The sequence below is a fragment of the Octopus sinensis genome, linkage group LG1 (genome assembly GCF_006345805.1).
Source record: "Octopus sinensis linkage group LG1, ASM634580v1, whole genome shotgun sequence".
NCBI lineage: Eukaryota > Metazoa > Mollusca > Cephalopoda > Octopoda > Octopodidae > Octopus > Octopus sinensis.
In genome coordinates, this window is record NC_042997.1 from 165,496,860 (window position 1) to 165,524,668 (window position 27,809).

The 27,809-nt window shown below is 37.0% G+C and overlaps 1 protein-coding gene across 4 annotated transcripts in view; it reads left to right on the plus strand.

Moving 5' to 3' along the window:
* The window catches only part of LOC115209131, an 85,538-nt gene that overhangs the window by 1,197 nt on the left and 56,532 nt on the right, over window positions 1–27,809 (plus strand). The window contains exon 1 of one of the 4 annotated variants that reach the window (XM_029777289.1): window positions 3,719–3,739. The exons of the other annotated variants lie outside the window; for them this stretch is intronic. Within the exon in view, the coding sequence (XP_029633149.1) occupies window positions 3,734–3,739 (6 nt within the window). The 5' untranslated portion in view covers window positions 3,719–3,733. Of the gene's footprint in view, window positions 1–3,718; window positions 3,740–27,809 lie in introns of those variants that run through there. 4 annotated transcript variants of the gene reach the window in all.

The following is a 27,809-nucleotide window of genomic DNA, read 5'->3' on the forward strand; positions in this document are numbered from 1 at the left end:
GTCGAGACAACTTTTAAAATCTTTATAGCTTTAACTTTTACTCCCATGATTGATTTGTTTTGTTTGTTACTTTTTTTTTTAGAGTTACTTGTCTTGCTTACGATCATTTTTTTCCTTATTATGATCTTATATTTTCTGAAACAGAACCATTCTATATATATATATATATATATATATATATAAATATAATGTGTTTGTATGTGTGTTTTGTAATAATGTGCGTGTGTTTTATAAATGATATACATCTATTTGTTGCGGATTTTTCATTATAACGTCATAATTATTATTTATTTGCGTCTCTTGGCTCGCAAATTTTGATTTTGGAATCATGTCGCAGTCAAGCTGACTTAGTGCTATCCCTGTTTATGCACCATTCCACTTTATTGTCTATCTCGCTTGAACCGTTCAACTGCAACAGCTTAATTAGCTTTCAATATATTTCTGTTGCAACTATCACGAAAATTTTCCTAACATCTGTCATGAAGTTTTTTTTAGTCACCCTGTTTACAAACAGATTCAAACCCTAAATCGCTCGGTATTTCCGATCGATTTATTATTATTTATTTACATTCCTCTTATAGGTTTCCGTTTTATTTTTTTTTTTTTTACCCCCACCCCATTTTTTTGTACACCTGACTGACGTGTCACTATATTCCAACATACCCTTCAAAAATACACATACACATATGTGCAAGAGGTAGTCTTAGATTTTATATATGTTTATCAGCGATAAAAATAATATTAGGAATAGCAATAAACTGTAGAATTAAACGCCATAATATTTTATACACTTTTTCTTCCGATAGTGCTTTCATTAACACACCACGTGATTATTGCATTGCCAGATTTATTCTTTTCGTATATAGGTTTTTGTTTATTTAGTAAATAAATTAAAGCAACATTGTCTCCTGTACTGCTTATATGCAGTGTATTTTCATTCACGTCACTGACATTGCATTATTCATTAACTGCTTAAATATTTCAATAAATTTATTCAAATGTTTATAATTAGAATGAATTATGTAGATAGTTATCGACGCCGTTTATTTGCATATATCCGCTTGTCCATTTTCGAGATATTTCTGTATTCAAAATTATTTTTAATACGAAAATGTCAAGTGTAATTATTAGCTAGAACTTATATTTATTGACATAGCTTTTCTAACTTCTCCCCCTTAAAAAACCAATGTTATTTGGTATAGTTTTTAAAAAGCAACAACGAAAAACTTCCATGCTTAGTTGTAAAACTTTAATAATTTCATCAAAAGAATGCTGTATGTTATTGACTCATTTCCTTTACTTTTCTATATTGATTAGTTTGAGGTGATCTTGTGTATAAAATAATATGGCATTTAATTCTCATCTCTGACAATCATTTCTGTGCATTCTAAAACACCCCTTCATAATCAGTCCTGTTAATTTTTGTTTTGTTTATTGTTATTTTTTAATATTTCAGTCAGATATGCAGAAACCATTATAATATTTATTGCAATCGACAAGGCATCTATCTCATCAGCATGCCTTTGTGTTTACAAAAATAACCACGAGGGAGCTTGCGCCTATGTGGTCGCTCGACCTGCTAAAAATTGCAACTTAATCTTTCTCAAACCACCCTGCTTAATAATAATAATAATTGTAATCTTAAAAGGGAAGGGCACAATGGATAATGAAGTGTGAGAAATGCTGTGTTTAAAAATAAGACAGCATAGTAACGACCGAAACGCTTTTGAACCACAGGTTATTTTGATCAGCTGACCTGGGGCTAAACCACAACAAATCAAGCTGAATGTTTTAACTGTTTTCCCAGTTTTTATAGTATCATTGTTCTCTTCTGTTTTCTGCGATGAAAATAGGCAGAAAGATATGAAGTTTGCACGTTTCCTCCATTCAGTAATTCTTCGGCCACTCTGCTAATGTAAACATCATGCTTCAGGAAAGGATGTGAATGTGACATGTTTGCCTTTCTCATGTTAGTCTACCGAAATGATTACAAATCTTAAACTGGAACCAGGTATATGACTTTCATCATTAGTTTACAATTAATTCTTCAATGTATTATCAATGATCCATGCACTCTCCCGATTGAACTATTTCTATAATAGTTCCATTGGCTTTTGGCCTAGACTACGTGTTTTGTGTCAGTGCATTTGAGAGCGTTGACACCATGTAATACTCATTGGTTTACATTTAGGGTCTCTGATAAGAATTTATCAGGTGGTACTTTCTTTCCAGTCTTCTTCCCTTTTCTGAATGCTAGTCTTTAATATATGGAAACATTTTCTTAGATCTCAGTAAATTTCTGTGTCTGAGTACGATCCACTCCTCTTAGTGCACATACACTCACACATTTATAAATTATATCATATGTATATGATATAACGTGTGTGTGTGTGCTAACAGACAGAAATTTATTTTCGATCTCAGTGTTTTGTTTACAAATAAAAGGGAAGGACGTAGATTTTAAGAAAGTGCCCCTAAGTTTTTCTTTACCTTTTCAATCTTTGATTTTGGGTAGCATAACTGCAAAGCCTTGATTACTTATTAAATTACTTCTTGAAGAGTTCTGGTATCATACTGCAGGTATAGTTGCTAGGAATAAAATAAAGAAATCAGGTTGCGAGAGATTGCTTCTTTTTTTTTAACAAATGCGTTTAATTTCTCATATACTATTAAATAGGAACAGCTGGGTGTGGTTAACACAATTAATATTCAGTTTGAAATTGTAATGGTCAGTTATGTTATAGGAAAACATGTAGTGGTGGTAGGTTGCAGAGGGGTGATGAATTTTAAACAAGTGGTGGCATTCAGTTAGCAAGTTTAATTATACCGAGTTCATTATGCTAGTAGCTGTTGTTTAGGTATGGGTCTAATCAAACAAATCATTAACATCATTTCAGCCATAACCGTCTCAGCTTATTGGGGGATATCTAAGACTACATTATCTAATGTGTATCTCCCTTTTTAATATAATGAGTGTGATTTGAAAAGAATTTGGCTGCGATTTCTAGTAAGCAGGAAGATTACACAGAGGCTCCTTTGTTGTAAGTACTGCTTAAAAAAAGCAAGTGGAGAAAACTTTACCGGGCATTGTTTTTATTATTTTGTTTATTTATTTGTTTAATGTAATCTAGAATATAAGAGTACTAAAATATGAGTTAACAAGAAGTGCACCATCCCAGATTTGTGAACCAAATAGTTGGGACTGTTGAAGATGAGTAACATTCAAGCTTCATAACATGATTTGATTCAACTAAGTCAAAGTCTTTCTGTTGGGATAGTGCAGCACACACAAACATCTGCATTATTGAAAAAGAACAACAAAAAACACCCAATTGATTGACATGAAGTTGCACTATCCTCTCCCTCAGATGTACTCTCTCTTCATGCTTTTCTACAGCTACTACAGTGGCCCACCCAATTCACTCATTTTCCCTCTTTTCATCACTCGTATTATGTCTAACCTTTATAGGTTTCCCATTAATTACTATACACAATCTTTCTTCCACAGAACATCATCCTACTGGAAATCCCCTCCCAGTTTGTGTTTTTATCTCTAGTTATCAACTTGCAGTTATTCTTGAGCATCTACTACATCAGTGTTGCCAATCTCAAAGGGACTGTAAAGGTCACAGGTACAGTTCCTTCCTCCAAACCAAAAGAAAAGAAAATCAGCATCAAGGCTGTACACGGAACATGGTTTTCCAAATATGAGAACTTGAGAATCACGTAATGTATGAGGGTAGATATGCACAGTACTTCTTATATAGTTAAGTTGACAATGTTTTAACTACCTGGCATGCCTTATACAGAAATGTGTATTTGTACTAAAAAGAATGAACTTCAAGGATTAACATAAGGTCCCAGGGTGGTAGCACTAAGCAGTGATATGTATAAATACAAGGCTATTACCAGCTCAGATATACTTGGTGCATATTCGAGTCCGTAAAAAAGCAATTCATTGTGTTTTGTTATGGAGAAAATTTCTGACTGTAGACAAATGACGTAAATGCACCTTTCAAAGTTTACCAGTCTGGGTGGCACTGTGAGCTGATTTTAGGTGTATTTACGCCATTTTTCTATAGTGAGAAATTTTCTCCATGACAAAACACAGTGAATAGCTTTCTTACAGTTACAAATATACCCTGAGCATATTTGAACTTGAAATAACCTTGTATATAAACATAAAGTCATCTCTCTTGTTCACTTCCTTTCCTATCCACTGCACCATCACACTATTCTCTTCTAATACTCTTACTTCAACATTCTTCCATTACTCCCGCTTCTACCATCCTCTCAAGACAATCACTGTTTCTCTCATCGTAGTTTCACTTTGTAAAGTGGTTAGAAAAGGAACAGAGACAATGTAGCATCAAGAGGGCCCTCAAGTTTGTCTGTAAACATAGCAATGTTTCTTGTATTGGTGTTGCATTCAAATGCACTCAGTATGCTCTGTAAAGTGGTTTATATTAGGAAGATCATCCAGCCTTTGAAACCATGACAAAAATAGAATGGTTGAGTGAGATATGGTCCTCTGACTTGTCTTGGAAACTCAGAATAAAAACTGACATTGAATATGACAACTTGTTGAACCCATGAAAAGTAAATGTAAAGATGATTATGATGTATGTGTGTGTGCATGCATGTGTATATATACCGTATGCATAAAATTCTGCTGTCTTTCGTGAATTTCCAACTGTCTTAAATGTTGGATTTTTCCATCCCCACGGCAAGTTCACTGCACTCTTTTTGTCAGTTTTACTAAATAATATAAGTTTTGTTGATGCAGACAAAAACCAGTCTCTTTGGAGTCTGTTGGCTCATATATATATATATATATATATATATATATGTATATATATACATTGTGTCAAGTTCATCAACATCAAAATAAAAATCGTATGGATATTGTAGTTGTGATACCCGTGCCGGTGGCACGTAGGGCCTCACAGAGAAAATGATGAACACCAAGACCTCTGAGATATGCTGTGACTGTGAAGATCTAACAAATGAAGTGAGTTTGGGGCTCACAGGACGGCCTGTTGTGCTAACCTTGGATTGTAGAGTGACCCGCTGTGCTTGAGGAGACCTATTGAGTCAAGTACGTCAACACCAACATCAAAATAAAAATCAAATGGAAATTGTAGTTAAGATACCCGTTCCGGTGACATGTAAAAAGCACTGTCTGAATGTGGCAGATGCCAGCGCCGCCTGACTGGCGTCCGTGTTGGTGTCACGTAAAAGCACCAACCGATCGTGGCCGTTTGCCAGCCTCCTCTGGCCCCTGTGCTAGTGGCCCGTCAAAAGCACCCACTACACTCATGGAGTGGTTGGCATTAGGAAGGGCATCCAGCTGTAGAAACACTGGCAGATCAGACTGGAGCCTGGTGAAGCCCCCTGGCTTCCCAGACCCCGGTCGAACCATCCAACCCATGCTAGCATGGAAAACGGATGTTAAACGATGATGATGATGATATATATATATATATATATACACACAGACACACACATATGCAAGTATACATGGCATGAGAGAGGTATTTGTGAGCATGGCAGGACTCTACCCCACTTATAAAAAGTATGATCAGCTGCTGTTTCTCCTATAAGCCCCAGTTAACTGACAATACTTGATAGTAAGGGAGCTTTTATATGATTGCCTGTGTGATCCTGACTAGTGTAGTTTGAGACATTTGTTCATCAGTCATAAGTAAATGCAGCCCATCTAGGAGACCAGTATCCCAGAATGAAACTTTATATGAGGGATGTGTGTGAACTCCAGAAGTAACTCCAAATAAATAGTCTACAAACTAGTGCAATGACGACCAGGCCTTGTGTGAGAACCTCTTGACCATCATGAATCAATTGCATAAATTCTCATCCTTTAACCCTTTCGTTACCAACCCGGCTGAAACCACCTCTGGCTCTGAGTACAAATGTCTTGTTTTCATAAGTTTTAAATTAAAATCTTCCGCCAAACCTTAGTCACAATCTATGTTCCTAACACTAGCTTAATGATAACCAAGTTATTTTACTAAATTCTTTGTTATCCCCCCCTCTCTCTTTCGGAGAGGCACAAGCACCTACATGCACATATACACACACGGCAGTAACTTCCGCCTGCCGAATTCAATCACAAAGCTTCAGTCGGCTCGGGGCTATAGTGGAAGACACCTACCCAAAGTGCCACGCAGTGGGACTGAACCCGAAACCATGTAGCTATATTTAAAGTAAGTGAGCATCTCAAAATAAATACAGTTATGAAAGGGTTAAGGAGCAGGAAACAGACATCAAACACTTGTCTACCCCCTCCCTTCTGAAGTATCCATTTTCCTCTCAGGTGTCACTATCAATGTTAGTATGGTGAAAAAAGTCTGGGAGAAACTGAAAAGATTTTAAAATGGATGTGAGATATCTACTGTATACAAGCGGTAAAATAAGAACAATTTCTTCCTAGAAGGTAACAGTTATTTTGGTGGCTAGAATAGGCATATGTTTACTGGAAAATAGTGTTATATATTCTGAGAGGTAAGAATATGTGAGAGAATAATAAAGCTTAGATTAGTTGTACACAACATGACAGCAGGTGACTTTAATGAGTGGATATACTGAGCAACATAATAGTAGTTTTAAATTTTGGTACAAGGCCAATAAGTTCAGGAGAGGGGACAAGCTGATTTTATCAACTCCAGTACTCAACTGGTACTAATTTTACTGACCCTGAAAGGATCAGTAAAATTGGTAAAGTAGACCTTGGCAGAATTTGAACTCAAAATGTAATGGCAGACTAAATGTTACCGAGCATTTTGCATGGTGTACTAATGATTCTGCCAGCTTGATGCTTTATTGGGCAACATAATAATAGCTACTCTTTCATACATGAAAACTGTTGACATCATACAAGGAATGAGTAAGGATTAAGGCTTTGGAATTTTGGTATACAAATGATGCAACTATTTGTACCACTGATTTTAGGAAACTTGACAGCTACCAGGTCACCTACAAATTTGGAAAATGCATAAAGTAGTTAGTCATACCCCCTATGAAATGGGATGGACAAATAGTTTGTGAATACTTTGCCTAGTGAAGAATGTACAACTTGATATAGTCAAGAGTTAGATGGCATTAAATACACTAGGCGATCTAGAGAATAAAAGTATGGAAGCTGAAGGATCCTGCAGTCAAATATAGAATGAAGGAAGCACTAGTTTCTACATTTGACTAAAAGCAGATAATGAAATTTTTCTGAGACAACCTGCTATATGCCACAGCCAGATATGTTGATGAAATAGCATGAAATAGACTTGGTGGTGGAATGCTGCAGTTGATAGAAAAGAGGGAGTATAGAACAGTATCAAGCTACTAAAAGTGAGGTACACTAAGCATAGATGGGAAGCTAAAATTAAGTGGTTTGCCAATGTTCTTAGACAAGAGAATCAGAGAGGTATGAAGTGATCTGGATTGCAAGTAGTGTGTCAGTGAGAATCAAGTCACTGGGAGTAAATTATGCACAGAGTGATAGCATTGCACTTATTGCTGGTACTAAGAAAAATGAGGAAAGGATAAGCTGTCACAAGTTGCTGAATGTGAAGAATGCATACAGAGAAAAGAGATGAACATAATCAGCTAGATGTTTAATGTTAGCGCATATAAATGGATTGAACACAAATGAGCTGGTAGAAAAAAAAACAGGGTTTAAAATAGCAATCAGATGTGATATGCACAGGAAAAGATTGTGCTCATATGAACATTTGATGGGTCAGAACCAGTAAAAAATAGTTACCTCAACAGATAACAAAGCTCTGCAACAAGTATTGAGAGATGTACCCAACACATGCAAGCACAAAAAATGGATGTCTGCATATATATATATATATATATATATATACATATACACATAAATATATGCATGCATATAAATAAGTATGCATATATCAAGACACCTATGTATGCATCTATCATTACATATATCTATATATGCACACATACAGATATGCATATAGATAAACAGATATATCTGCATATGTATATGTATGCATATACACACTCATTCTAATATGTGTGTATGCATATGTGTGTGTGTGCATATGTGTATGAATCAAATCATCATAAATTTATATGCGTTTTCTAATATTTGCTGTTGTGGTCCCTTGTCATTCCCTTCATGAAGTTGGGCTTCTGATATCAGTCCACATCATTTTCTCCCAGTGTTTTCGTCTCTTGGATTGTTCAACATTTCTATACCCAACAGTCACCCTTCATATGTGTCCTCTCTCTATACTAACTCAGTATTCTCTCTTGGTCACTACAGCTGATACTTCTTGTACTCATTTGCACTCCATTGTTTATGCACACTAGCATTATTCAATCAAGGAAGCATGCTTGCCTCATTACTTTATGACCTTTGCACATCAGTCACATTTAAAGTGTGATACTGCTACTATGTAGCATTGCACTTTGTATGCAAGCATCATACGATCTGCATTTTACATGTAAAGGACATCCCTTTGTTACCAGTTCGATTATTATATCCGTGAACTTTTTTTTTATCCCTTTCTTACTTCAGATATTATGCTTTCTGTGCAGCCTCCTCCATTACAGTTTAAGTCATGTAGATAAGAGAAAGTATTAACTAGACCGGTAGATTGTTCTCTGTCAGTCTGTACTGCCACAGTATCTCTTGCACATTCACACCTTATATTAGGTACACTGTGTAGAAATCTTACCAATACCATTTCCATTTATTGATCATAGCCACTTCCCAGGTTCACATAGTATTGAATTCCTAATGATATTGTTTCTGCTTATTAAACTTGGCCACTTCTCTGAATGCAGTGAAGTTATCTATTTTTCCTTAATAATTTAGAAGTCTCACACTTTTTCATTTGATTCAGCTACAGGAATTAAGTTGTTTGCATGCAGTCAGCCAGTCCTCTGTTTTGGTCCGAGGTATTATAGTAAACTGTATGAGTATAAATATGAAGCCTTGATGTACATCTACCTGCTACCAAATTCCATATTGACCTCAATGATAACTTTTACCTTGCTGACAGCATCTCTGTTCAAAGCTTCCATGGTGCTCTTGAGCCATTTATTTTGACCTCCAGACAACAGAGCATGATACTTTGTCAATGAGTACTAGATGTTTGAGCTTGCACTTAGTTAACAACTTCTAAATAGTTGTTTCACAAATTAGTGTCAGTAGTAACTGCCTCTGGCACAAACCCAAATTGTAACTCATCTAAGTAATTTTGTTCCCCCATAGCTTTCCTATAACTTTTCCCATAGGTTCATAACTTGGTCCTTCAATTGTCCTCTGTAGTCATTTCTTTCAGAAGCAGCGTGTTTATCTTTGTAACAGTTGAGGATGATACTTTTACACCAGTCATTGTTGATGTCCCCTTCTTTGCTCTATCTAATATAACATGTGAATGACTAAGGTATGTCCTACTTGTCAAGTTTTGAGTATTTTCAGTGCCAACTGTGCTTGGTGGTTTGACTAGTTTCAAAGCCTTCATATGCTTAATGGCCCTTTCTATAATACAGCTGTAAAATATTTCATAACATTTCTATTTTTCATTCTTCTTGGCATCACTGAGGTTGACTTCACTGCTATCATCCCATAGACACTTTTCACCAACATTTGTGTGTTTGTACATATATTTATCCCTATGCCACATCAAGGACTCACCACTGTGTTGGACCTATGGTTTAAATTGGATTTGGTACTTGCATATTTATGGTGTCCTACCAACACTTGATGCCTTCAGTGTTGTTTATTTCACTGTAAGCTCTGCTATCATACCTAGCCTTCTGCCATTGTATATGAGTTGATGTGTCTTGATTCTCAAGAATCCTTATAACAAAATCATATATATATATAGAAGTGTAGAATCCATAGAAGTTCTTCTGTGTTCCTTTCTGTGGAAGAGCGTAGGCTTGAAACATCAAAGACTTTTTCACTTCCCGAGCATTATACTAATACATCTGTTTGTTGTCTACACCACCTGTCTTCGTCTTTTGTGTTTTTTATGAATTCTCCCTATATATATATATAAAATATACATTATGGAACTTATTTTAACGTGTTATATCTATTTATCAGCTGAAGAGACACATCTGCACCACTGGATGCTCTTGAACCAGTTGTCGAGTATCCCACCCATGAGGGATCAATGCTAGATGTGTTGAAACAATTGTTATGATTAATAGAAATTCTCATATCTTCCATCTTTCATTTACCATGCATATACGTATATATATAAAATATATATGCATGCATATGTACATACATATAAGTATGCATATTTGATACATTGCTGTGTAATCTAGAACAAGTTATGCCTGTGATTCTATCATTGCAGAACATCAACAAATCTCTTAATTCCATCTTATTTTACTAAGAATACCTTACATCTAGCTTTTTTTTTCCTAGCTATCTAATATTGTTCTTTACCATGTTTTCTTTCATTCTTTGCAGTTCAGTCTTTCAGCTTTTATAGCTCTATCTACTGTACTACTCCACCACAAACTCCTACCTAGTTTGAAGCTTGACTTTTATGTTGTAAGTCTTCATCATCTCATTTTAGCTGTAGATATCAACTAACCTAATATTTCTCAGAACTTAGATATAGCTAAAGGATATTTTCATCTCCCATAGCTTCCTACTCCAGACTGTTTTGTACCTCTGAGTCTGTTTAATTTTTATCTGCATACCACTAATCACTGTTCTGTTGAGTGATTACAGGTAAGTTTACTGCCATCAATCAATTCATCATGAAGAAAGTTGACTGTGAGGAAAGTTCGCCAAGAAAATATGTCCATAGTATCTCACCATTAACAGTTATAAACTATTTTATTGAAAAAATAAGTTAAATTAATGACAGTGAACTTTCTCTGCAGTGAATTGATAACAGTGAACTTACCGGACATGTTGCTGAGAGGTACATTCTTCACTAGGAAAGACTTGGTACTCACAACTATTTGTCTATCTCATTTCCTGGTTGATATGATGTTCACGTGATTGATAGGTGATCAGATGACTGTCGGGTTTCCTGAAGCTAATGTTACAAATAGTTTGATCATTTATGTCACAGAACTCCAAGAGCCTTGACCCCACCTTCATTCCTTGTGCCATATCTATAACCACCTTTTATCAGAGTAGCCAATTTGGTATTTCCAGTATGCCCATTAAAGTCACCAGCTGTGATAATGAAGATGTTGTCATGTACTATGGAGGTATTTCACAAAAAAAATATAATAATAAAAAACACACAGAATGTCCTTTTACTCACCACTCAGTTCTGATTATAGTACATATTTAAAGATCACGGTTTCTATTGTGTTACCTACAACTGGTTGAAGCTTACTTATTTCTTTTACTCTTAATTATCTTAATTACTCAGTCCATTTTCTATATACAATATGTCTTTACTTTACTCATCCAGAAGAATATCTACCTTGTTCCTTGCCTACAAAGAATCCAGCTGAAGCTCCCATGAACATACTCCTTGTACACTGTACACATCTCATCTCATCACTCTAGTAACTTAACAATCATTCTGCACCTATCTTTCATCATACCAAAGTTGGTAGTGACATTTCTGAAGTTTTGCATCTGTCAGGAAGAGCTTTATATATACATACACATCGCACACGTGCACAGATGTACACACACATTCATTCATTCATTCACTCACTCACCATGACTTGATTTTCCGGCTTGGTTGTTTGGTTAAGAAGTGTATTTCACAACCACATGGTTTCCAATGTGATATTATTGCATGTCATCTTGGGCAAATGTCTTCATAGTCTCTGATTGACTGAAATTGGCATGCTAAAGCTGTGGAGGTCCATTTTATGTATTAGATAAACAGATGAATTCAATAAATAGCCCAATAAAAATATAATAAAGCAAAGTTCCCAAATTTTCATCTATACACATAAACACTTGACCACAAGAAATAACCAATAAAGAGGCACCAAAATAGAGGTACTGCATACACAAACAAGAAACTATAACCACACCAACAAATATGAATAAACCACCACATCAAGTTACAATAGCTTTTACCTAAAGATATAGAAACTATAACTGGCTTCTGAAAGTGACATTGTACTGGATATAATGCCACTGTTATCCATCATGTGCCAATCCAGTTCATACAACACAAGTCAGTTCACACAGTACCTGACATTTATGATGCTGCCAACTTTTCAACGGAATTTATTGATTCTCCTTAGCACTGGTGTCCCTCTTCACAACCTGCTACAAAAGTTGGATACAAAATCTGCACTAAAACTAAGTAATGATTCAAAATGCTCACACACTTATGCTGCATTTGATCAGAACCGAAGTCTCTATTTTGACTGGTTGTTCCAAGGGAGATATTTACATTTCACACATTTACCCCATCCCATCAGACATGCTATTTCTATTCAAGCTCTTTCAGTTTCCAGTGACACTATCTTTGCCTCTGATCATTAACAACTCTCAGAGGCAGTTGGTCAGAATTGCTAGTGTTAAGCTGACAAGTCTATGTCTCCCTCATGGTCAGCTCCATGCAGATAACTTTTTATCTGAGCACCAAACCACAGAACAAGAAACGTTGTCTCTTCAGATCTCTTGCCGAACGAAACACTTCTTAAAACTGTTTCTGCTTTATGCATTGCATATCAGTTTAGAATTACAAGAAAAAGTAAAACAAATAGGTAGTATTTTCTTAAGTCACACATTTAAAATTATCAATAAACACAGCCTTGAAGGTTTCATACTTCATAGAAACCCGAAAAATTTCAAATTGAGGTATGTCTGTGTATTCATCATCATCATTTAACATCCGTTCTCCATGCTAGCATGGGTTAGATGGTTCGACCGGGGATCTGGAAAGCCAGAAGGCTGCACCAGGCTCCAGTCTGATCTGGCAGTGTTTCTACAGCTGGATGCCCTTCCTAACGCCAACCACTCCGTGAGTGTAGTGGATGCTTTTTACGTGCCACCGGCACAGGTGCCAGGCAAGGCTGGCAACGGCCACGATTGGATTGGTGCTTTTTACGTGTCACCGGCACGGAAGCCAGTCAAGGCGGAGCTGGCATCGGCCACATGTGGATGGTGCTTTTTACGTGCCACCAGCACGGAAGCCAGTCAAGGCTGTGCTGGCATCGGCCACGTTCGGATGGTGCTTTTTACGTGCCACCGGCACAGGGATCTCAACTACTGTTTCCATTGATTTTTGATGTTGGTGTACTTGACTCAATAGATCTCCTCAAACACAGGGTTGAAACAGTGTTTCTTTACTTGCCACCTGCACAGGAGTCAGTACAGCGGCACTGGCAACTGCCGGGTGCCAGTCATTGGATTGGTTCAATTTCGATTCCGATTTCACTTGCCCCAACAGGTCTTCACAAGCAGAGTTTTGTGTCCAATGAAGGGAGGTTGGCATGGGTGCCAGTCGTTGGATGAGGTTCGATTTCGACTTCACTTGCCTCAACAGGTCTTCGCGTGTCCAAGAAAGGAAAGGCATGCATAAGTGGGCTGGCTATATCCCTTGCAAGGGACACGGGATGGACTCACTTGTCCTGCCGGGTCTTCTCACGCACATCATATTTCCAAAGGTCTCGGTCACTAGTCATTGCTTTGGTGAGGCCTAAAGTTCGAAGTTTTCCTGGGTCTACCTCTTCCACGGGTTCCCTCAACCGCTAGGGATTGGCACTTTTTCACACACCTTTCTTCATCCATTCTCGCCACATGACCATACCAGTGCAATCATCTCTCTTGCACACCACAGCTGATGCTTCTTAGGTCCAACTTTTCTCTCAAGGTACTTACACTCTGTCGAGTATCTACACTGACATTACACATCCATCGGAGCATTCTGGCTTCATTCCTCGTGAACTTATGCATGTCCTCAGCAGTCATGGCCCATGTTTCACTGCCATGTAGCATGGCTGTTCGTACACATGCATCATACAGTCTGCCTTTTACTCTGAGCGAGAGACCTTTATTTACCAGCAGAAGTAAGAGCTCCCTGAACTTTGCCCGGGCTATTCTTACACTAGCAGTTACACTTTCAGCACACCCACCCCCGCTACTGACTTGGTCACCTTGGTAACGGAAGCTATCAACTACTTCTAGTTTTTTCCCCTGGAAAGTGACGGAAGTTGTTTTCTGCAGATTTTGAGGTTTTTTTGCTCCTGAGCATCTGCCACATACAAAAACTATCTTCCCAGTTAGCCTTCCTTTGACATTGCTGCACCTCTTATGTGTCCATAGCTTACACTGGGTACATGCTTACACTGGGTAAACAAATATTCGAAAATAATTACTTAGAAAAAGTATTGCATTCAACTTTGCTTTAAGTTAAATCATTTCAGTTTAACAAATAGAAAAGTTTCTACATATTACACACTTGGGCAACATCAAATATCTCTGCTAGTGTGTGTGTCTAATATATATATATAAAACATGGAACATGGACATTAGATGATGATGATATATAATATATATATATATATTATATATATATATATATATATATATAATATATATATATGTTATATACATAATACACACAGAGACACGTCACTTTACATTCATTTTCCTACACTGGCCTGTTTTGGATAGTTTCCTGAAGTACACCATCCTCCTACTTGTTGCTATCTATTGTTGTCTCGTTCATGAAGTCCAGTTTCCTGAAATCAAACTTCACCACATTTCATACCCTTCTCTAGTGCTGGTTTCTTCTAACTGTCATTTTTCATTTTCATTACATATTCACACCAGAGTAGTCTTCTATCTTGCACACTACAGCTGATGTTTTTGGGGGTTTTTTTTTAATTCTTTCTCTGTTCACTGTATGCTTTGTCAGTCATTCATGCTCATGTTTCACTACCATGTACACAAGCATCATACAATTTACTCTTTGTTCAAAGAGAGAAGTCCTAGGTTGCGAACAAACATACTAGTTCTTGGAATTTTTCCCTACTCCATCTTTACTTTGTTACTTTGGTTATTATGTTTTGACAACATCCTACTCTATTGTTAATTAGGTCATCTAAATAACAAGCTATCAGCTATTTCTTGTGGACTTTTGAAAATGGTGCCTTTTAATATAAAATTGAAAGATTTCATCTTGTTTGTAGTCTTACAGTACCTTTTGTGTACCAGTTGTTTCCATTGTATACCTACTGTATTTTCTGGTATAAAAGTCCATATATGTTTAAAGACATTCAAACATCATTTACCATCTTTTCAATCCTTTAGCATTTAAATTGACCATATCTGGCCCAAATATTTTGTCTGTTTTATGTTCAAACCAGCCAGATCTGATCTCTCACACCTACCCTACAATGTCATTCTAAAAATGTGACAATTACGTTATTGAACTATGGAAGCGACAAGATAATACCTAATTAATTCAAAACAATGTGAATAAATAAGCTTTACATTTGACAGAAAAATTTGAATACTAAAGGGTTAAATATTGCTGCATTTCACATAGAATCTTTGGTCCTCCAAAGTTGTCTAAGTTAAACTTTTTTTTTTTTTTTACTCTAAATTTTAGTCTGAAAAATTAAACTTCTGATGGAAAATACAGTGCTCCTTTTCAGAATATTGAGAATGGCTATTCCTCTGTTAGAAATAATGTTGTTTTCTTTCATGCTAAAACTTTCACATTTGCTAAATTAGCCTATAGACCTCTTGATTCACTTTTGTTAGTTTAACTTGTAGGCCTTAGAACTATTTTTCCGACTGATGTGGCTATGAGAAAAATGGGTCATTGACAAACAGGAGTTTTCAAGAGCAGACAGTCTTAAACCCTTCTGTTATGGCCTTCTGAACTATAATAAACATGATGGAGCTCCAACAGCCGAACCTTCATTGACACCTAACAGCAAGCTAAATTTCTCACTGAATTTATTTCTGTCACCATGGTGATAGCACTTATGTACATCACTTGCAACCACCAGATTGTAGAGTGTAATATTGTCAAAAGCTTTTTACTGGCCATTGGATGGTGCTCTCTCTTTTAGTATATAAATGCATCTTTAACCAAAAGTATTAATTGAAATTATGATTGTATTTGTCAGAGTGTAATTGAATTCATTAAAAACTCTTCGACATTGTCAGGTCCAGTGGCCAACCTACTTGGTTTGAAGCAACTTGGAGATGATTTTACACTTGGTGTATATGTGTATGTAGTGAGGAGCCTGGTAAAATGAAAAGCTGTATTTTATTTTTTGCATTGTTAAAACTTTCTGCTCTCTTTCTCTAATTTATACCATCATCATTTAACTTTCACTTTTTCTTGCTTGCATGGGGTCAAACAGTATCTGTTGAGGCAGATTTTGAACAGTTGAATATAATTTGTGTCACTATATATATATATATATATATATATATCTTTTACTTGTTTCAGTTGTTTCACTGTGGCCATGCTGGGCCATTGCCATTAAGGGTTTTAGTCAAACAGATTGACTCTAGGACTTTTTAAAAGTCTAGTAATTAGTCTATCAGTCACTTTTGTGATGGTGAGGAGACAAACACAGACACACAAAAACATGCATACATATATATATATATGATGGGCTTCTTTCAGTTTCCATCCACCAAATCCACTCACAAGGCTTTGGTCAGCCCGACGCTATAGTAGAAGACACTTGCCCAATTGATGTAATATATATATATATATATATTGTGTGTGTGTGTATATATATAATGTGTGTGTGTGTATATATATATAATGTATATATATATAAAATAAATGCGTCCTTTTAAAGCCTAGTGAGGCTTATGGGCCCGGTTTCCTAGTTTCTATGGTGTACGTGTTCCCCAGCTGGACGGGACGCCAGTCCATCGCAGCATTACTCACTTTTGCCAGCTGGGTGGACTCGAGCAACATGAAGTGAAGTGTTTTGCTCAAGAACACGTGTCGACCAGTCCAGGAATCAAAACCACAATTTTACGATCATGATGCTGACACCCTAACCACTAAGCCACGTGCCTCCACGATATATATATATATATATATATATATATATATTATATTAAATTAGAGATAAAACTACTACTAGGCAAATCAAACAGTGAAAATCATAAGCCAATACATAGAAATAAAATTAATTAAAAAATATATAAAAAATATAAAATATAAAAATCCAATTAAAATATTTAAATTAAAATTAAAAATTTTTTAAATTATTTAAATTAATAATTTAAACTTATAAATTATAAATATATATATATATTTTTATTATTATTTAATTTAATTATTTTTTTTATTTTTTTTATATTTTTATATTTATTTATTTATTTTTTTATAAACTATCAAAGAGTATTAAAAGTTTAATAAGATAATATATACATATATATATATATATATACATATATATATATATATCCCCTACCTGGGACGTAGTCAGTCCACCTGTGCATACCTTCCTTCTTGTGACACTTGTGAAGACCTGTTGAGGCAAGTGAAAATCAAATCAAATCAAAACAAATCAAAATAGATGAACATCAATGGAATTTGTATCTTTGTGGTACCAGTGCCGGTGGCACGTGGCACATAAGAAAACCATCCGAACGTGGCCGTAGCCAGTACCGCATCGACTGGCCTCCGTGCTGTGGGCACGTAACAAGCACCATCCGATCGTGGTCGTTTGCCAGCCTCATCTGGCACCTGTGTCGGTGGCACATAAAAAACACCATCCGAGCGTGGCCGTCTGCCAGCCTCGTCTGGCACCTGTGTCGGTGGCACATAAAAAACACCATCCGAGCGTGGCCGTCTGCCAGCCTCGTCTGGCACCTGTGTCGGTGGCACATAAAAAACACCATCCGAGCGTGGCCGTCTGCCAGCCTCGTCTGGCACCTGTGTCGGTGGCACATAAAAAACACCATCCGAGCGTGGCCGTTTGTCAGCCTCGTCTGGCACCTGTGTCGGTGGCACATAAAATCACCCACTACACTCTCGGAGTGGTTGGCGTTAGGAAGGGCATCCAGCTGTAGAAACACTGCCAGATCTGACTGGACTGGTGCAGCTTTCGGGCTCCCCAGACCCCAGTTGAACCGTCCAACCCATGCTAGCATGGAAAGCGGACGTTAAATGATGATGATATAAAGATATATATATATATATATAAAGATATATATATATAATATATATATATATATATAATATGCCGCCTCGACTGGCTTCCGTGCAGGTGGCACGTAAAATGCACCAATCCGACCGTGGCCGATGCCAGCCTCGCCTGGCACCAGTGCAGGTGGCATGTAAAAAGCACCCACTACACTCACAGAGTGGTTGGCATTAGGAAGGCATCCAGCTGTAGAAACATTGCCAGATAAGACCGGAGCCTGGTGCAGCCTTCTGGTTTCCCAGATCCCTGGTCGAACCGTCCAACCCATGCTAGCATGGAGAACGGACGTTAAACGATGATGATGATGATGATGATATATAATGTATATTTAAATACTAGCAGTAAAACCTGTCGTTGATCAGGTAATTACTTTTACTGTTTATCTGGAGCCACATTGAATTCATTATTATATGTATAATTTACTCCTCCTGTATGTGTACATTTTTAGAAGAGAAAATTATGCAATAATTGAAGTAGAAGAAAGATCAATATCATTCTTTGTTGGCTATCTGTTTGCAGTTTCTTGTGTTGTTTCTTGCATATGATGTGATGCTTTTCGAAGACAATCAGCTGTAAATTATACATGTCTTTTGTCTTCGTTTTCTGCTGCACATCAAGTTGTCATCCTTTTTTTGCAAGTGGTGCATTTCGTTGATGTCCAGTTTCAGATGCACGGTGAGCTTTCGTTCTCTGTCACTGATCTGCAAGTCATGCGCATATCTCATCTTTTCTGATGCACATCGTGCATTTATTTGGTGTTTGTTTTGTGATGGTCTTTTTTTTTTATGAGACATTTTTTTGATAATACATATCAGTAAGTAATAGTGAAATGAAATTTGGACGCTATGTTACAGTAATGCAAGGAGAATAGGTATATCATATAGAAAAATAGCTTAAGGGAATGAGAAATGTTTTTAATAAGGAATATTAGTAAGTTGTAGTGAAATGAAAGTACAAATGATGTGTAAATATCAGTAAGAAATAGTTAAATGAATTTACAAATGCTGAATGGTGTCAGTGTTTTTGCTGAAATTCCGACGCTATATTACAGAAATGCAAGGGAAGGGCGTTGTGTGGTTGTCCTTTTGCTGGTGTGTTGATGATTTTCATTTCACTGTGAATTTGTGTCTGTTTGTATATGGTTTCACTGTCAGATTGCCTCTGCTTGTGTGAAAGAAATTTGTATATTTATATCTGAATGGAGAAGTTAGAAAAATAGGTTTATCTGAAACATAAATGAATATACATGTGTGTATGTGTTCTTTTAGAGAGAGAGAAAGAGAGACACAGATAAAAAAAATAGCAGCTCCATTTCTTTAGAATTCTTTAGAAAACATCCACTCTTATAATTTATTATTTTTTTCTTTCTTTTCACCTCTTACTTGTTTCAGTTATTAGATTGTGACCATGACCTTGTAGAAATTTTAGTTGGACGTATTGACCTCAGAGTGGTTTTTTTAAATTTTTATTTGTGGCAGTCATTAGAGAGAGAGTGATTGACTGTGTTTAATTGTTCAGAGCAGACCATCCTTGAATAAATAAATGAATAAATATATATATATTGTGCCAAGTAGAAGCACCACTGATGCTATATTCCTGGTATGGCAACTGCAGGAGAAATACCTCGCCAAAGATAAATCCCTATACTTGACTTTTGTTGACTTGGAGAAAACCTTTGACAGGGTCCCCTGATCCCTTATCTGGTGGGTGATGCAGAAGCTGGGATTATCGAGTGGTTAATAAGAGCTGTACAGGAATGCTGTTTGTAAGGTAAGGCTCAGCAATGAGTATAGTGAAGAATTCTGGGTAGAAGTAGGGGTTCACCAAGGATTAGCCCTCACCTCCCTCTTATTCATCATAATCCTCCAGGCAATAACAGAGGAATTCAAGACAGGTTGCCCCTGGGAGCTCCTCTATGCTGATGACCTTGCTCTCATAGCGGAATCACTACCATAACTAGAGAAGAAATTTCAGGTGAGGAAGCAAGGTTTAGAATTGAACGGCTTTAGAGTCAATGTTGCGCAAACCAAAGTCCTAGTAAGTAGGAAGACACACACATCACAAACCCCTTCAAGTAGATGGCCCTGCTCGATCTGTAGAAAAGGTGTAGGTAGAAACTCCATAAGGTGTACCTACTGTAAGCTATGGACACATAGGAGGTGCAGCAACATCGAAGGAAGGTTAATCAGAATGATAGTTTTTGTGTGCGGCAGATGCACAGGAGTAATAAACACCACAGATGCTCAGAAAACTGATTCCGTCACATGCCAGGGGGAGAAACTAGAAGTAGTTGATAGCTTCTGCTACCTAGGTGACCAAGTCTTTAGTGGGGGTGGATGCTTGAAGAGCGTTGCCACTAGAAAAAGAATAGCTTGGGTAAAGTTCAGAAAGCTCTTACCTCTACTGGTGACAAATGGCCTCTTGCTCAGAGTGAAAGGTAGATTGTATGATGCATGTGTGCGAACTGCCATGCTACACGGCAGTGAAACATGGGCCATGACTGCTGAAGACATGCGTGGGCTTGAAAGAAATGAAGTTAGTATGATCCGCTGGATGTGTAATGTCAGTGTGCATACACAACAGAGTGTAAGCACCCTGAGAGAAATGTTGGACATAAGAATCATCAGATGTGGTGTGCAAGAGACACGACTGCACTGGTATGGTCATGTGCTGCATATGGGTGAGGACAGCTGTGTGAAGAAGTATCACTCCCTAACAGTGGAAGGAACCCGTGGAAGTGGGAGACCCAGGAAGACATGGGATGATGTGGGGAAGCATGACCATCGAACGTTGGGTCTCATGGAGGCAATGATGAAAGACCAAGACCTCTGGAGATATGCTGTGATTGAGAAGACTGGCAAGTAAAGTGAGATCACAGCCGTAGCCTACACCAGTGTTGCATAACCAGCCCATTTAAAAAGTACCTTTGAATTGTCGGGCGACAAAATCAAATGGAAATTGTAGCTGTGGCCAATGCCAGTGCTACTTGACTGATTCCTGTGCTAGTAGAACACAATAAGCACCATACATGCATGGATCATTGCCAGTTCTGCTTGACTGGCTCCTGTGCCGGTGGCATGTAAAAGAGTGGTAGGCATTCGGAAGGGCATCCAGCAGTAGAAACATTGCCAGATCAGATTGGAGCATTGTGCAGCCTCCTGGCTTGCCAGTCCCCAGTCAAACCGTCCAACCCATGCCAGCATGGAAAACGGACGTTAAACAATGGTGATTGCGTGGTGGTTGTCGTCGTTTTGAACACTGACCATTCTTGCCACAGTACAATTTTCGGCCAAATAGAAAGGCAGAAAGATAAGAGAGAGAGAGAGAGAGATTGAAAGGTATCGATTCTTTGAAAAGTTTGGCACTTTAGCTCTGGTCACACTGTCATCATCATTATCATCACAATAGTTAAAGTGTGAAAGTGTACAAAACACCCATGCTTATAAATGAGATGGTTTTTCAATTATGTTTTGTGGGACAAAGACAGAATCTCTTTTTTACATATATATATATATATATAATGTATGTGTGTATTTGCATCTGTGTTTTTCTCCCCACCATCGCTTGACAACCGATGTTGGTGTGTTTACGACCCCTGTAACTTAATGGTTCAGCAAAAGAGACCAACAGAATAATAACTAAGCTTTCAAAGAAGAAGTCCTGGGATCGATTTGTTCAACTAACGACAGTGCTCCAGCATGGCCACATTCAAAGACTGAAACAAATAAAAGAATATGTATATTTATACTAACTGAGATATCTGGTAATAGCCAGGAGTAGGGATATTCCCAGTACCCATTACAATGCCTAATTTCTCTCAGATGAAAAATGACATTAAGACATAGGACAGATAAAAGAAGGCGTCAGCAAATTCATTCATGAAACGATAATACAAATAAATATGTATGGAATCGGAAAATGACAATCAGATGAGTGGAAAGCTGCAAATATATAATCAAAGGAAATATCAAGAAGGGAATTGTAAAGGAGTGCTATGAAATAAAAGAACTTAAAAGTTTGAAAAGTAAACAAAAAATTATTTACTGTAAAAGCACTTAATTTGACAACTGTATTCCATAAATAGGTTACATGTTTTAGCACACAATGCTGCAACATTTAGAATCAATAATTTTAAGTGCAGGTGTTAAGAAAATACGTCTTACAGCAACCTGAGAATGCTGAAATAATTGATGAACATTTTAACCCCACAACAATTTAGGCCAAATTTCATTAATCAGTTAATCAAAAATCATCTTATGCTTTGCTTGAGTAGCTTAGGTAAAACTTTATTTATCTCACCCATTCTTAGTGCATATTCCATCTGTATAAAATTTCAAGGAAATTGGTTGAAAACTTCAAAAGTTTTGGCAGAAAATAACATTAATATGAGAATTTGTGTTGAAAAATCGATACTGGTTGAAGATTATCAATTTTTTTAGAAATTCTTAGTGTGTAAGTGACCACATGGGCATAAGCTCCATACACATATCAAGTTTCATCAAGGTCAGTTGGATAGTCTCAGAGGAGTTAGAGTAACATTCACAAACACACACACATCCAATGGTGGATAAGATGTCCTCCACATGAGAATATCCCCTGTTTTAAAAAACTGATGTAAGATCCTGAACTTTCTATAAGAGTTAAGGTTCATGTAGTAACTTAACGCAAATCTGAACCCCCAAAAGTATTCACAAGTTAAGAGGGGGTAAACCTTGTGTATAAGTAGTAGTTTGTATAAATGTAGTTTGATTGTTAGTATATCTATGATTATGCATGAAATATTGAATAGAAAATGCTTGAGAAATGAAATGCATTTACCTATTTAAAACCTGAAACGCTGAGGAATTAAATCAACGAATTGAAATTATAAATTTTAGCAAATGAAAACGAATTGTATTGAAATGCAGAATTAGCAAATGCTAATGAGATTACTGTTAATAAGTTGTCTGTTTATACCCATGAAACATTTTTCATCAAATTGAAATCTATATTCATGGGTGGGACCAATTTGATGGAAAAATGACGAGAGTCTGGTTATGAACCCATGTCGTCATTTTTGTGCATGTGCGTAAAAAGCTGGTAGATGAAAAATTTGTGTTTTTGTGATCACTTGTATGCTGTAGTCTGCAATTTTGTCATGAACAGGAACAAAAGGCTAAAGTGAAATTTTGCATTAAACTTGGCAAGTCTGCTACTGAGACATTGAGCATTCTTCAGTAACCTTACAGCGATAAAGCAATGGGTCATATGTAATGTTTCAAGTGGTAAGGGCTCTTCAAAAACGGAAGAATGACCTGCTATGACCATCACCCCCAGGAATTAGTATTGTGCATCAAGAATTCATCCCCCACAGCCAGACCATCAATTGAGAGTTCTATGCTGATGTTTTGAAGTGTTTGAGGGAGGACATTTGGCAAAAGTGACTGGATCTGTGGAGCATGAAGAATTGGATGCTTCACTGAGCTCTCCTCTCTTGTAAGTTTCTCACCAAAAACAACATGGTATCGCTTCTGCACCCATCCTATTCACCAAAAAGGAAAACGCAGCTCAAAGGTTGCCATTTTAACACTGTTGTCGAGACCCAGAGCAAATTGCAAAATTTCCTCGACTCGCTTACAGAACATGGCTTCCAGGCCAGATTCCGAAAGTGGCAGGAATGCTGGGATTGATGTATTGCTACACAAGGTGACTATTTTGAAGGAGATGATGTTAAAATTTAGGTAAATAAGTTACTTTTTATTAAACATAACTAGCCTGGGAACAACCTTTTGATACCACCTCGTGTGTGTGTGTGTATATATATATATGAAGTACCAGGCTTAAAATAAAAATAAATATGGGGATTGATTAATTTGACTAAGATTCTTCATGGCGATGTTCCAGCAAGGCCACAGTCAAAATGACTGAAGCAAAATAATAAAATTCTCTGTCTTCCTTACTCACTTTTCCTGTAACCTTAAGAGCTTCTTCAATCTGGGAATGACAGCCAAATGTTTTTCAATGGCACAAAGACTCATCAGTACACATCCTTGACATAGTCTTTAATCTTTTCACCATCTCTACACAAAACCACTACATCCTTCCAAATCACTACAAATGCTTAAACCTCTCAATATCTAATGGTCTATCACCATGACCCTCATATAATGAAACATCAAAACTCCATCCACTAAGACTAGAATTTCTTTTTTAGAGAACCAGGATATATTTCAGTACTGATCAATTTGGTAATCTGCAATCTCATTCATTTAAGCCCTACTTACATCTATGGGACTCAGAGAGACAGAATGAAAAGCAGGCCATTTGACAGATTGGTAGTGATTCAGTTCCAATGTTTCTTTTTTATTTTGTTTTCTCTATTGCTACAATGAATCTCCTCACTACATTCCCACTTCTGAGCTAGCTAGTTACAATTCTTCTTCACCTGCTGTTCTTCTACCTTCACCTTTGTTGTTTCACCTCATGCCACCACTGTCACTACCACATTCTTCCTCCTGACACTGATCTCCACATGTTCATCTTAACAACTGAACAACAACCAATCACCCCAGGCTAGGTGGCCTTTCAAAGGTCACATATAAATATCATCATTACTTCCATGCTGTCTTCCACACTGGCATGGATATATATATATACAATTTATAAGTAAGAGCAAAAGAAAAAATTTCTAATGCCAAAATATGCCGAAAATAGACACAACATAAGCGGGCGTCGCTGCTGACAAAGGCTTATTTCAAAAACATTTGAAAACCAGTGGATGAATTCCACTGAAATTAGGTAAATAAGCCTTGGAACAGCAGCGATGCCTGCCGGGTTTGGCTACTCTGCATTGATAAAGGGCAAATACCCTGAAACATATCTGCAGATGCCTGACCAGCAAGGGGAAGCGGCTGACCTACCCTGTTCGAAGGTTATAATGGACACAGGTTCATGTGTCATATAGCTAGCTAGAGGCAATGGCCTCTTGGTGCTAATCAAGGGCAGCTTTCGCCCTATATTTATGAACTGCCATATTACTTTGGCGATAACTGTTAATAGATATATATATATAGATAGATAGATAGGTATATATATATATATATATATATATATATATATATATATATTATATGTAGAAAAATATAAACTGGGACAAGAACGTAAAATATTTAGAAGACGATACAAAAAACACGGACGGGACATTCGAAGCCTTCAATCTTCAGTCAAGAACCGGATCATCCTAGCAATTTATTGGGTCATCCTATAAATAATGCAATTTTTTTATACATTTATTTTTCAAAATTAAGATAAAGTTCTTTTTTAATCTAAAATATACTCTGCTTCATTTTCTACAAAGCTCTTCCACCTATATGGTAAACTTGCAAGGACCCTCTTCCAAAATTCACTTGTCCGCGATGTAAAAATACTCCTCCAGTACTCTTCTGACATTGTCTACAGAATTTGTATCTTTTCCATCCAAATGATTCTGAAAACTGTTGAATAAATAATTAGATGATGCATGTCTGGCGAATATGGTGGGTGAAGCATCGTTTCCCATTCAAACTACTCCAACTAAGAATGGTAAAATTACTACCTGCTTTTACAGCAAGTTGATGCAATAGTTTATCCTGTCTCCCTCCGACTTTTAGTTCATGCAATTGAAAAAAACGCATTATTTATGGGCTGAACCTATGTGTGTGTGTTTATGCATGTATATATATGTGTGTGTGTAGGTGGGTATATATGTATGTATATATATATTTATATATATATATTATCATCATCATCGTTTAGTGTCCACTTTCCATGCTGGCATGGGTTGGACATATATATGTATATATACTTTTATTTTTAACTTGTTTCAGTCATTTGAATGTGGCCAAAGGGCTTTTTAGTTGAAGAAATCGACCCCAGGACTTATTTTTTGTAAGTCTACTACTTCGGTCTCTTTTGCCGAACCACAAAGTGGCAGGGACATAAGCACACCAACACCAGTTGTCAAGTGGTGATGGGTGAACAAAGACACATACACATAAATATATATATATACGTACTGTAAATCCTCGTGTATAATCTGCATTTTCCCCCCAAAATTTAAAGGTCAAAATCCCTAGTGTGTACTATATACAAGGTTAAAAATGAAAATTATTTTCTAAGCAATGTCCGAGTTTCTACTTGCTGTCCGGCAATCTTTATTCAGACGCATTTTGTGATGTCAGGCGCGAAAATACCTTAAATCATCCATAACTTGCAGTTAGCAACATTTATTAAACATTATTACTGTTATTTCTTTATTTTCTGCAAACAAAATGCACAAAAAAGCTATACGTTTGCATTATGTTATATATACAATAATAATAAAGGACATTGCGTATACAGTTTTACAAACCAAGGACGTTATATAGACCTCCTTGACTCAATTTAGAGAAGGGGTGCGTATTATACACAAGGTTTAGGTTTTTCAAAGGTACAGCCCCCTAAAAATCCCCTACATATTATACTCAAGGGCGGACTATACCTGAGGATTTACGGTATACATATACGACGGGCTTTTAGTTTCTGTCTACCAAAGCCACTCACTAGGCTTTTGTCGGCCCGAGGCTGTCATAGAAGGCACTTGCCCAAGGTGTCAAGCTGTGGGACTGAACCTGGAACCATGAGGCTGGGAAGTAAACTTCCTACCACAGAGACTTACATTCAGGACTTCAAGTTTCTGTGTCATCAGTGATCATTGTATATCTTCGGCTATTACATGTGGTACAATTAATTGCAAAAAGCACAAAATATATGCATACCTATATTGCACTTATATATTTCTTTCTTTCTTTTCTTTTACTTGTTTCAGTCATTTGACTGTGGCCATGCTGGAGCACCGCCTTTAGTCGAGCAAATCGACCCCAGGACTTATTCTTTGTAAGCCTAGTACTTATTCTATCGGTCTCTTTTTGCCGAACCACTAAGTTACAGATATGTAAGCACACCAGCATCGGTTGTCAAGCGATGTTGGGAGGACAAACACAGACACACAAACATACACACACATATATATACATATATACGACAGGCTTCTTTCAGTTTCCGTCTACCAAATCCACTCACAAGGCTTTGGTCGGCCCGAGGCTATAGTAGAAGACGCTTGCCCAAGGTGCCACGCAGTGGGACTGAACCTGGAACCATGTGGTTGGTAAGCAAGCTACTTACCACACAGCCAGACTTCTCTTACATTTTCAGTTATATTGAACGTCTTTCCCACACTATGCCCTGTGTTGACTTCGATTCCTGAATAATTCTCTACTCTTATTTGTATTTTCCATGTTAAGAGCTCATTAGGTGAAATTAAAATAGTTAATTTTACTTGGTTTCCCTCTAGTGTTTGTCATATTAGCCTGGATTATGTTTACATACATCACCACCAAAAAAGAAAAAGAAAAAGCTGTTTGTCATTCTATAGAAGTAGGTCAGTACTTTATCTATAAAACGCCTTTGATCTCCCCATTTCATTTCAAACTACAGTTATCAGCCCTGACAAACATCTAATTGTTTATATGTAGTTTGCTTACAAACGATAACTAACCCTTCTCCATCCTCATATGGTGATGGGATGGATACTTGGATAAATTACATTCCCTCATCTCTCCTTCTCTTATATACCTTCTACAGACCTTAAAATAAAGGGTTTGTTTTTTTTTATTTTG